Here is a 12,275-nt window from a genome sequence, read left to right as displayed (position 1 = left end):
GGTACAGCAAGGGAAAGATTTTGGAACACTCAGTCCATAAAGTGACCAAGGCTCAGTAATCTATGTAGAAGAGATGGCAAAAAATAAATTCTAAGAGCTAGATTGGATCGATGACTCCAAGGAATTTTGTCTTCTAGAGACAACAGAACTGATGAACATATGAACGGACAGAGACTATATTAGCATGGACTCTGCATAGTTTCAAGTCAGATGCGGTTCCAGGACTGAGGGAAATTGGACATGAGGTCCTACCCCTAACAAAGAAGATATTGGCAATTGATACCTTGTGGCAAAAGGAAAATTCTTTTTCTACAATGGCATGTTACTGGGTAAATTAACCACACACTAGGGCAGACATAGTAAACCAACACAGTTGAACTCCATGGTTGGGATGGGGGAACATTTTGGTTTGGTTTGTTATTTTTTTTGTCTTGTTTCTTCTTTGTTTTGATGTTCTTTTTTTCTTTCTTTGTTTTTTTTAAATGTGGATTCTGTTTTTGAAAGAGAGAGAACATGAAGTCTGGTGGGTAGGGATATGGAAGTATCTGGGAGATAAGTGAGGGAGCCAACATGATCAAAATAGATTGAGCACAAAATTTAATTAAAAAGTGTTTATAAAATACTCAAAAAAGAAAGAAAAGAATGAAATATAAATAAAGAAAAGAAACAACGAAGAGAGAAATTCTACTACTTCAACTCGTTTTCTTGTGGGCATGTAGAAAAGAGCACAAATACAGAGTTAATTTTGACCTTAAAGTCCACTTTGTCATGCTCATTACAAAGTTCTTAGCATAAAATCGAAGCATTCAAAAGTTTTCCCTAGCTACCTATGGAAATATGCACTTCTTTCTGCACCTCATTTTTGAAAATTCATTTTTAAATTCATTTTGAAATTCATTTTGGTCAATTTACTTCCACTGGTGTGAAAGTTCTTTAAATATAAAGATTTGTTCAACTTTCTTTACTGTGTACCTTCAGCATTATGATGATACCAGGCATGCTCTCCATGAAAGGCTTGAGAAATACATGCTCAATAAAAGAATCTACTGCGTCTAAGCAGGGTTCTGTTTGATTGGACTGTCCACAGAGATTCCCATAACCTGTCAGTGGTTTTTTCATGTTAGATTTTAATCAAAATAAGAGATTATTCTATGCACACATACAAACACACACAGGCTCTTTATACTTGAATTCATATAGAGGAATTATAATTTGTGAACCTGTGTATATAATTCTGAAAGAAAAGAAATCAAGCTAGAGATAGCAATTCTAATGTTATCAGTGGAAGTATGAGCCATACCTAGGGTTGCACTTGTGTTCCCCTGAAACTCATTCTTGCAGAGTCGCATGAGGAAGCTGGACTTTCCCACTGCAGCATCGCCAGCTAGCACAATCTTGTAAGCCTTCTGAGAGGTGGACTTGGAGGTGCTATCCACCATGTCTGTCTAGAAGGAAATAGCCACACAGGTGATGACAGGGCTATTTGTCCTCTTAAGTAACATGCCATGAACAAAAGATTATCGGAAGCTACCTACTTGAAGTGAAAGAGCTGAGATGGGCTTTCTGGAGGAAATAACATTGCTGCCCTCACCAGCAGACCCCTGAGGCTGCCAGTGTAAGACAGAAGCCACACTTTCAGAATCAAATGCTTCTTCATCCCTTATATCAGGAACCTGTCAAAAACCATCAACCATTAAAACCAAATCTTTCGCGTATATACATCACAGACGAAAGAAAAGCAAAACTATGCCACTGAGTCTACTGCCAGTGTGGTTACTGAGCAGACCTCCTCTTCAAGGGAAACCTTTGAGATTCCTCCCTTGTGTGCTAGGGGGAAAATCCATTCTAAAGAATAAGCTTCCTATTTATGACCTTAACAGCACAGGTTATGTGCTGGTAAGGCAGAGTTCCATAAAACATGATGGAAGACTTCAGTGAAATGAAAGCATCCGAGCATCATGGCTTCTGGCTTACATCTGTGTCTGATGCATCTCCCCCAAGGCTCTCCTCTGTTCTGTGCAAACTCTGAAGTCCTCCCTGGTGCTTGTAGTCCACCTCGGAGTCACACTCATTGGAATCTCTTAGAGTAGACAGGCCACTGTCAAAACAGCTTTCAGGCAGGCTGTCGACTTCATAATTCATCTTCTGCAGAGGGTCACAGAGAGCCAAAGAGTCACAATCCTCATCTGCATATGAAGAATGGAATGACCTTGTGATAAAAGAGGAGACAACTTTACCAAGGAGTTCACAATGTACAAGAGCACAAAGGGACAGGCTGACAACACTGTCATTTGCCAGGAGATACAGAACAGGATGTTCCCTTGGCATTGGCAAAGGAAGTGTGCAAAGTGCAATCAGTTCATTCTGTTCAGCTATCTATGATGACAAAAGCGCTCAAATGAGAAATATTATATATGTTACTCTTTGAAATTGGCTGATCTATTTCCTGATACAAAAAATGAGTATCCTAGATACAAATACAATGCAACACTACTATTTTTAAATATAACATAGTTAGACCACATGCAGAATAGTTTGTCTACTTCTAGATTGTAACTTTTCTATTTACTTCTATTTATTTATTAACTTTTCTATTTCTATTTGTGTATTTACTAGTTTATTATTTTGAGACAGGGTGTTGGGAAATTTTTTCTTAGGGGTGAGGAGCAGCAATTAGGCAAAGCCTACCCTCATCCAATAAACAACCCAACAATAAAACAAAGTTCAATTTTACAAAAGCACCCCCTGGAAAACCAATGAGTTTATTGTGCTTACTTACAGAGCATGGGTGAGGGGCTACTCACAGGAGCATGAGTGAGCCATAAGGAGCTGCACTGGAAAGTGTAACCCAGTGTGCCTAGCTTCTCCTCAGTGCACAAGATGAGCCCCTTATTAGTCTTTCCCAACCGATATGTACTCTGGCCCCTCCTCAAGACTTCAAGGCCATGTGCAATTAGTACAAAACTACATACAATCGTTTGGGGGTCAATGACTGGATATTTAGGTGTAGGTCTCATGACTCTATCCTCTTCTTCTATGACAGAAAATAAACAGTCAATATCCCAAGCCTAAAGATTTTCTGTAAGCAAGCAGAGCTCTATATTAGCATAAAAAAGAAAGTGACCCTGTTAACTTCATACATCAAACTAACTCCAAGGAAGGAAGATTTGCAGAGGCCATAGTAGTTTGTAGTTGAGTTCAGAATGAAGAGCAGGAGAGGATGTGCTTGTCTTTGAGGCCCTGGTGATGCAATGAAGACCCTGCCCCTTAGAACATACTGGAGAAGAACTCTCACTCCAGTACTAGACCTCATTTGTAGCATCATTCTATCAAGAATAACTCCTAATGAGACTTCTGAAAAAATTTTGTTTTGTGTACTTCTTTCTACATTTTGTTGATAACTGTTCTTAAATATTAGTATAGAAAAAGTAGTATCAACTTTGAATTTTAAAACTGTATATTTTTCATTAACCTTATAATCACCTGCTTAAACACAAAGAAGCTATTCGTTTTATAAAATTAATGAATCAACAAACAAAAATCACGATCATGTTTTTACACAGGCAGTCTGTAGTGAGAGACATATCCAGAAAGACCATAAGCTAACACCAGGTGTGGTGGAACACTATTGACCATCAACAACTTGAAATCTGAGCAGCTATTACATATCTGTCACAAGACTGGAATGATGACTGGAAGGATTGAGGAGAGAATGGAAAGCAGTATTTTAAGAGGGAACAAAATGAGAAATTGGGTATGAAAACTATTAAATGCTTGGATGTACTACTAAAGCTGTTATTTAGAAGTAATTGTTTGGTATGTATAATGTTGAGGTTTTGTCTTTTACTGTCTATTGTAATGCTAAGTGCAGCCCCCCAAGACCTGGGAACCTGACCCCAAGTTAATTCTGACTAGTGATGCTGACAGCCAATATCTGAGCAAAAGATACATAGATGGGGAAGAGGTTTCATGGGCTTGTGAAAAAGAAGCCACCATGGAGTAGAAGAATGTGCAGGAGAAGAGAAGGGAGAGCTGCCATGGGTTAGTTGAACAATAAAAATGTGACCATGTCAGTTGGCCAATTGGAGCTAAGAGCAGCCCAGGTGAAACATAGTAAGCAGTAACTTACTATGGGTTATGGATAGGAAGGAAGATTCTAACAGCACGGAGAGTAGGCGGTTGTTTAACTATTGTGCTGCTTAAGGTACATTAAAATATAAAGGTTGTGTGTGTGTTTTTCATCCAGGAACATAAATGATCAAAGATGGGGAAGAAACCCTAAGCAGGGGTTTTTAAAATATATTTATTACGGCATACTTTTTACCTTTTTTGTTTTTTATACTTTGATATACCACAAACTTTTAGCTAGCAACACTGGAAATGTCTGCCCACGCACATACACACAGAAACACACACACACACAATCACCATTCGTTACTTGATCACTAAAAAGACAAGTTAAAATTCTAACTTTTGGTATGCCTCAATGATTCCTTTAATATTTAGTAACTCAAAGATAGCCACATTTTCTACTTGTTTTGAATACTAAACAATGACAGGTCATGACAAAAGGCTCAGCACAATACACCATCCATAATGCAACAGCACAGGACATGGTTTGAGGGGAGGCATGGACTGGTGTGCACAAAATCATTCAAAGCAGATGGAGAAAATTACTGCCCTCTATGAAATATGTTTACTTACTCTTTTCTCCTTTTTTGCATTTTGAACATTAATATAAGATCATAATAAATATTATTACTTAAATATATTACTTTATTTTAATTCAGCTCTAAGATAATTTGTCTTGGTTTTGACTTTGATCTAGAACTCAAATAACAAAAGAAGCAGATGCTACATACCTATCATAGGCCAGTGGCTGAGAAGAATGGTGATTAAATTTGGGACTGCTTCTAGGAATTGTGTTCCCTGGTGATATGTTATTTATACGCTGTAACACACAAGTAGTTGTTAATATGTAGAAATTTTATATACCACAGTCAGATGTACTTATGCATACCCACACAACTTAACTCCCAATACACATAAAAATAAATCTGACTCCACAGGAGTAAATGCGAACATGAAAAAATCATTTTGAAAATTTCATTAAACGTTCAGAAACATTCAGTAAACATTCTGTTCAGAAATAAAAATGGTTTCTCTTTCTTATCAGATCTCACTGCTATGCAGCTCTACTGCAGACTCCACAAGTCTGCGTGCTATTCAGGTATGCCAAGAGAGCACTACATCAGCTTCCTCAGATTTGTCTCTTCTGGAAACAAAATCTTATTGAACAACTATTCCACATCCTAATATGACACTAAGGTCTCATTTCTAAAGCTGAATCACAAAAACACAATAAGGGGCTTCATTGCAAATGCAATCTGGGCAAACTTGTTTCTGCCAGGAAGGTTAAGAACCCAAACCCAAAGTCCAAGGTTAAGTGCATGCAGAAGAAAAGATCACTAGCCAGAATCAGAGCTACATCATCCTTACTGGCAACATTATTTTTAATGACCACAGGATATCTCACATTTTCTTTGCTGTCCTTCTTTACAAACTAATCAACTCCTATATCATTAACCCCTCTAGAGAAAACACACACACACACACACATTTCAAATTTTTCCCTCATCTCTTAGAACATTTAATTTAAGAATTTGGTTAACATCATTTCACTTATTTATACAAATGGGCAGACAATACTTTTTTAATTTAAAAAGCATTATCCTTTTATTTTAAGACTGTCTCACTATAAGATCAACATGAAGTTATCCTAAAATATATTGTTTTCATGCCCTAAAACACTTGATCAAGAGAAAGAACTGAATATCTTGTAAGAAGACACTGCATACCAAGGATCTGTTGAGCTTGCTATAAGTAGTTTCCAGCGCACTCCTGAGGCCGTCATTACTGTCATGCAGCTTCCGGTTAGCTGTTCTGTGTGGGAAGAAGTAGACAAACATACAGGAAGCACTGGGGGATCAATGGTCCCACTCTTTTTTCAGGCAGTGACATTCAGCATACACAGATGTCACACTTCTTGTAACTTTGTTTGCTTTCAAACACCAGAAACAAAGTCAGAAACAGATACAAATTACAATGAATGGGTTAATTAGTTTACTTTCCCGACCATCTGGGAGCATTTTAAGAATAAATTTGGTGGGCCGAGACACTCTTCCCTCTGATAACTCCTATTAACAGACTTCAGGCAGCTCTTTACTCTCCAGTTCTCATGGCTCAGTCCCAGGCAGAAATGCAGTGTGCTATGTAGCATGCTGGCTATTCCTACATCCCTTCCTCTTCATGCCCTTGATGGGATTTCTCTATCAACCAAACACTTGATTATTGATCTTAGACTAATTAAGAATTTAAATATGAACTTAAGAACCTCACAGGATATAATGAAAGTCATTTAACACACACTTTCCTTAGGTAAAATATAAGGATCTCAGAGTCCTTTTCCTACAGAGTATCTAGTTTTCCTATTTGTAGCCACTTGATCCTTCATCTCTCAGTTCTGTTATCACTTCCACCAGGAGTACCTTATTGACCTTCCATACCTCTCGATGGGGGGAACATATACTTTTCTTTTGTTGTATTCTTATAAATTTGGTGACATACATACATATGTGTATTGATATATTGATACACTTACATATACATATATATATATATATAATTTATGTATTTCTTTGAGTAACAAGCTTATATCTTCCTCCTTTACAAGACTCTTAAGGAGAGACATTTTTCTGCCATTCACTATTCTATCCCCAGTACCTCACCCATGAAAGCTCTTAACCAAGAAATCATTGAGTTAATGAGTAAATGAACTCATAAGTCTACATAATACATGACCTCTGTAGTTTCCACAGCTGAGACTTAATGAATACTAAAAATTGGAGAAGAAAAATATGCCCAGCCTAACATTATTTCATTTAGAAGATTGAAAACCAAAGACTATACAGTATACCAGAAAAATGCAAGAATACCAAGGTTTCTTGAAAAGGACCCTCAGAGGATCAAAGTACCACAAGTTATTGTGAGGTTGATAGTTTAGGATAGAATTGTTTAGGCAATAGTGTTTTAAACAAGAAAAGAAAACCTAAGGGTGTGTGTGTGTGTGTGTAAAAAGTAAGAAAAAAATGACTAAACACTGACACCAGGAGAGCTCATTGAGGGTGAAGGCCTCATTCCTAAGAGGTATAACATGAACACATGAGATATGCTTTTCTAATGTGCAGACACTTTGAGAACTAGACTATACTGGAGTAATTCAGTTAGAGGTAAATGAGTCAGAAAGGGTAGTGGCCTTGCCAAATTGCTGCAATGAGAAGACACAGAGACCTAAACCCTGGACAAGGCAGGTTGTGTTATATGTTTTATTAACACAAATTGGCTAAAATGCACTGAGCATTTCATAAAAGAACTTACTGGAGGATTTCAATTTGTCTCTCAAGATTACTTCGATCTTCTGTGTACTCTCGGATTATTTCCAGATCCCTGCAAAATTATATGTTATCTTTCAGTGAGGAGGGAAGAGACAGCAGGTGTGAGCATGGGGCGTGGGCAAACTCATCACTGTCTCCCAATCCTCATGAGCTATCAGGCTTCATTTATAGAAACCTGTCTATTTGCTACTGAGTTAAAAAGCCAGTTCCACATAGAAATTTCAGTTCCTTAGCCAAAAAGCTGGTCCCTATCAGAATGTCTGTAAACTTGTTTACCAACTTTTTGTGTTTTAAAAGGTTCTTTCTTATTCAAACCAGTGGTCTAATCGTCTCTGTTTCTCCAAGCCAGTCCTTCTTCTCTTTGAGTTTGCTTTTCATATTTTCCTCTTACCTATGTCTCTAAGACTTTTTGTTTCTCCTGTCTGTAATGTGGAGATAATAAGAGTCTCTACAAGAGAGGATATTCCACAGATGAAGTCATGAACACTAATAATGTGCCAAGGATTGTCTTCGTAGGTGGCAATGCTACTTGCTTCAGCTGATATTGCTGTTATTGGATCCTCTTGTTGCTTGGCCAGCACAAGCAGATCTTTTCTCTTGTATTCACCTCCTGTGTCTCCTTAACAATGGCTGAAACTGGCCCTGACATTGCTAATGTTATTACTGCTGGCCCTCCTCAGTGTACACTACTTAACTTTTTGTTTTGGATTTTCCAGCTGAACTTAAAATTTTTTAAGAGCAGTGGCGTATGTTTCTTTTATTTTACATATGATGAACTTACATTATCTCTAAGGATGCAGACAGAATACACACAGTAAAAGTTGTACCATTTAATGATACTATAATGCCTTAATTCTGAAAGTTTGAAAGCAAAAATAAATAAATAAATAAATAAATAAATAAATAAATAAATAAAATCTGTTTTCCTCAAATGTCCAAATTTACTCTTCATGTATATGCATATAACTGTATCTCTCATGTAAAAATGTCTGTCTCTGATTATGTGAAGTTATATGTTACTAATACCAATACCTCAGAACTAAGCACTGAGTAAGTTAATGGCTCTCATTTTAGGCCAGGATTCCTATCTGACAACCACTTTTAACAAAGGTTTGTTTTTTCACAGTATTTTCCTCCCAAGGCCACTTAAAACAAATATGTTTAAGCCCTGCACTGTCCTAAGAGACCTATAATTCAAAACTCTTTACATGCACACACACGTGCGCATGCACACACACACATGCACACATACACACACACACAAGAAAATCTGTCACTAAAAGTAGCATCTTTACAAAGCAATATATATTCCCCAAAGTTAATGAATGACCCTCTGTTATGAATAGTTTCATACCGTTCAGAATTCAGACTCTGGTCAGCATAATCACTTTTCAAAGAATCTAGTTCACTCTGTAGAAAAGCTACATTTGTCTGTGCTTCTAAAAGTTCTTTCTTGAGTTTTTGATTTTCCTAAAATAAATCATGAGATGCATTAGACTTAGGCTTTTCTTGCAGCTAAAATATGTACGCATAATATTATGCACTGTGTAAAGTTTATCATTGTAGTATTCAAATGCTGATTTTTCTGCCCTTATATCTTATTTCAATCTGGACACAGCATTGCAATGTTCATGTCTCCTGTCTCAAGTTTGTGTAAACAATGCTTACCATTTATTCTCTGCTTTGTCAATAAAAGCTAATCATGCAATGGCTGGGCACAAGAAAGAATAGGGTGGGATTTCCATCAGCTAGGGGAGGGAGAAAGACAGAAGACAGATTGAGCCACAAGGAGAGTGAGAAGAGAGATCATAGAAAATTTCATCTGAAGTCCAGAGAACCAGAATATATCAAAATGCTAGAATCTCAGGCATTTTGGCTGGGAGGTAGCCAGATTAGACCAGAGGATTAATATAGATCCATGACTGCCCAGGTATTTCGGCAAAGCTTGATAAGGAAATATTGGTGTCACTGTGTCATTATTGGTGAACTATCTAGAATAAAGAAAAACAGATGCTGTATCAACTTGCAGCTTCCGTTTATATTATAATTTCTATTATACACTAGATAGTGCAGTCCCATAAAAATAACATTTACCTTTCCTAAGTTCTTCACATTTTCCTGCTCAAAAAATTGACTATATATTCAAATATTGTACATTATTAAAGTTTACAGTCACTCATCATCTTGTACTTGACATCTATCCTAAACTATAATGAATAAGGGCTGATAATAATGCACTGAGGTTATTGGAAAATTAAGCCAAAATCGTGTTCCGTCGGTAAGTTAGAGTGCCATCCTTGGAATTGGTTTCTGGAGGTCACTTTTTATTTCCTGTTTACCTTTTGGCTACTTTTTCCAGCTGTTTACCATCGGCTCTGCAACAAAGTTGACACCACACCATGCTCTTGAATTCTTCCCACTGTGAGCTAAATAAAGAAAGCCTGCCTCCAGTATTTAATTATACTAATAAAAGGCACCATGGCAACATTCAATGCTTAAGGAGGTCCTGTTGTTGAACAGAGAAAAGGCCAAGTAACCTGGTTAAAGACCCAAATGGAGAATGAGAAGTGGAACTAGGGAGCTAGAGAGGTGGCTCCACAGTTGAGGACACTTATTGCTGTTCCAGAGGACCTGGGTTCTACTCCCAGAACCAATATGGTGACTCAAAACCATCTGTAACTTCACTTCCAGGGGTCCCATGCCATCTTTTAGACTTTGTGAACACCAGATTTATTCATTTTTATTTCATTTTTATGGTGTATACATATATCAGGATAAAGCACCCATAAAATAAAATAAAAGTAAATAAAATTTTTAAAAAGAGAGGGGGTGGGGGAAATAAATTAGAATCAGCTGGGCAAGGTAGAATTTGTCTTTAATCCCAATAGTGAAGAGACAGAGACCTGCGGTATCTATCTGTATGTATGTATGTATGTATGTCTCTCTGTCTGTCTGGAATAACATATCAGAGACATAGTGACCAACTCTTGTCTATCATAATTTGGTATCAAATGCCACATACAAGAATAACGAATGATAATGAACAATGTTAAGAATTTAAATATTCACGTAATATTCATGTAACAGAATAGTTGAATCAATTGTTCTTTGAACAAGAAGATTTCAAGAAGAGGGAAAGAAAAGATTGTGACAGTTATGCTATGTACTGCCTCATTTTTCCCAGAAGCAAGAAACACTGAGTGTAATAACCCTCAAGGTCCATGAAGTAAAGGAAATATAGTTATAATGAAGGGCTCAAAGTAAAGAAATTTTAGGTTTATATTTAAGTACAATAAGATTAAAACAATCCAGTAAAAACTGTCATTTCATAACCTTTACAATTAATATTGTCAGGAGAAAATAAAGCATTTTTATAGTCGTAGTGGCATAACAAAGATGGTTGAGTATCTTTGTGCTACCTAGTTTCATATCAACTTAATCCAAGCTGGAGTTTCTGGATCTTGCTATAAGCAAGTCTATACAGCATTTTCTTAATTAGATTGATATGGAAGGACTCAGAACATTGCAGGTAGGTTTTTTTTCTGAGGTGAAGTCCTGGGCACTATTAAAAAAAAAAACAGGTTGAATAATCCAGAGGCATCAAATCACTAAGCAGCACCATCTCATGGCTTCAACATCAGCTTCTGTTTCCAGGTTCCTGCCCTACTTGAGTTCCTGCCTTCAGTGCTACTGATGAACTGTAAAATGGAACTGTGACTAAAGTAAACCCTCTCCAAGTTGATTTTGAACACAGTGTTTCATCACAGCAACAGTAACCCTATTTAAACAATCTTTTTTAAAATCAAGAAACCAAAAAACACAATCAGAAAAAGCCAAGAAAGCAGCAATTCTTCATGAAAGTCATGATCCAAATGTAAAGCCAACTACAGTGCAATAGCATCAGGAATGGCTCAGACTGTGAGGCTAGGGCAGATTTCTCCCAAATTGAATAATGCTGATTAGATAGAAAGTCATGCAATGCCAACTCAAGAGCCAGAGTATACAAAGCACTTTTAATTTTTGAGATTAATCTAAAATCAAAACAAGTAAAATAACTTAGCAAAGGTAAATGCCATTGATGTTTACAACAGAGAAAGGAACTATAAACATAGGAACAGAATTTTTTAAAAGATCATAGAGAAAGGCTGAAGGCAGGGGAAGTCACACATACAAATGCAGTGTTAACCACATAAGCTAGTTTTCAACACCAGTATACATCACTTTAAGTAAATAAATATAAAAAAATAATAAAACCATGCATATGGTACATAATTGCAGGGAAAAACTTATAATACAGTGACTCAAATATTTGCAAAGAATTTTTATAATTATAGTATCAGTTTCTCTTTAAGCCTTTATTCCTGAAACACAAAAAACAATAAACACTACAAGCATGGGCATGTTGTCTTGTGTTAAGCTACATTTTTGTCAACTTGATACAAGTTAGAGTCATTTAGAAGAGGAAATCTCAATTGAAAAAACATCTCCATAAGACTGACTTATAGACAAGTCTATTGGGCATTTTCTTGAGTAATAATCGATAGTAAAGTTTCCACTGTGGGTGCTATCACCTCCGGACAGGTGGACCTGGGTTATATAAGAAGGAAAGTTACAGGAGCAAGCCAAGAAGCAGGGTTCCTCATCAGCTTCCGCTTCTCTTCCTGCCCTGATTTTTCCTGCTGATTATAATCTGAGAGCTGGAAGATGGAGTAAACTTTTCTCCCCAAGTTGTTTGGGGTCATGTTGCTTTATCATCCCTATAGAAGGGAAGTAAGACACTGTCTAACAGGAAATAAATTTCTTCTAGTGAAGCATGATTCT

At 36.8% G+C, this 12,275-nt stretch overlaps 1 protein-coding gene across 1 annotated transcript in view; it reads right to left on the bottom strand.

The window, feature by feature from the left end:
- Rasef (RAS and EF-hand domain containing) overlaps window positions 1-12,275 on the bottom strand; it is a 77,127-nt gene that overhangs the window by 18,253 nt on the left and 46,599 nt on the right. The window contains exons 6-12 of the mRNA XM_028754640.1: window positions 8,809-8,924; window positions 7,438-7,506; window positions 5,859-5,943; window positions 4,863-4,951; window positions 1,975-2,209; window positions 1,536-1,673; window positions 1,301-1,445 (exon numbers count right to left, since the gene is read on the bottom strand). Of these exons, the coding sequence (XP_028610473.1) occupies window positions 1,301-1,445; window positions 1,536-1,673; window positions 1,975-2,209; window positions 4,863-4,951; window positions 5,859-5,943; window positions 7,438-7,506; window positions 8,809-8,924 (877 nt within the window). The remainder of the gene's footprint in view (window positions 1-1,300; window positions 1,446-1,535; window positions 1,674-1,974; window positions 2,210-4,862; window positions 4,952-5,858; window positions 5,944-7,437; window positions 7,507-8,808; window positions 8,925-12,275) is intronic.

The sequence above is a fragment of the Grammomys surdaster genome, unplaced genomic scaffold, assembly GCF_004785775.1.
Source record: "Grammomys surdaster isolate TR1022 unplaced genomic scaffold, NIH_TR_1.0 126029, whole genome shotgun sequence".
NCBI classification, from domain to species: domain Eukaryota; kingdom Metazoa; phylum Chordata; class Mammalia; order Rodentia; family Muridae; genus Grammomys; species Grammomys surdaster.
This window is presented reverse-complemented; position numbering and strand designations above follow the sequence as displayed.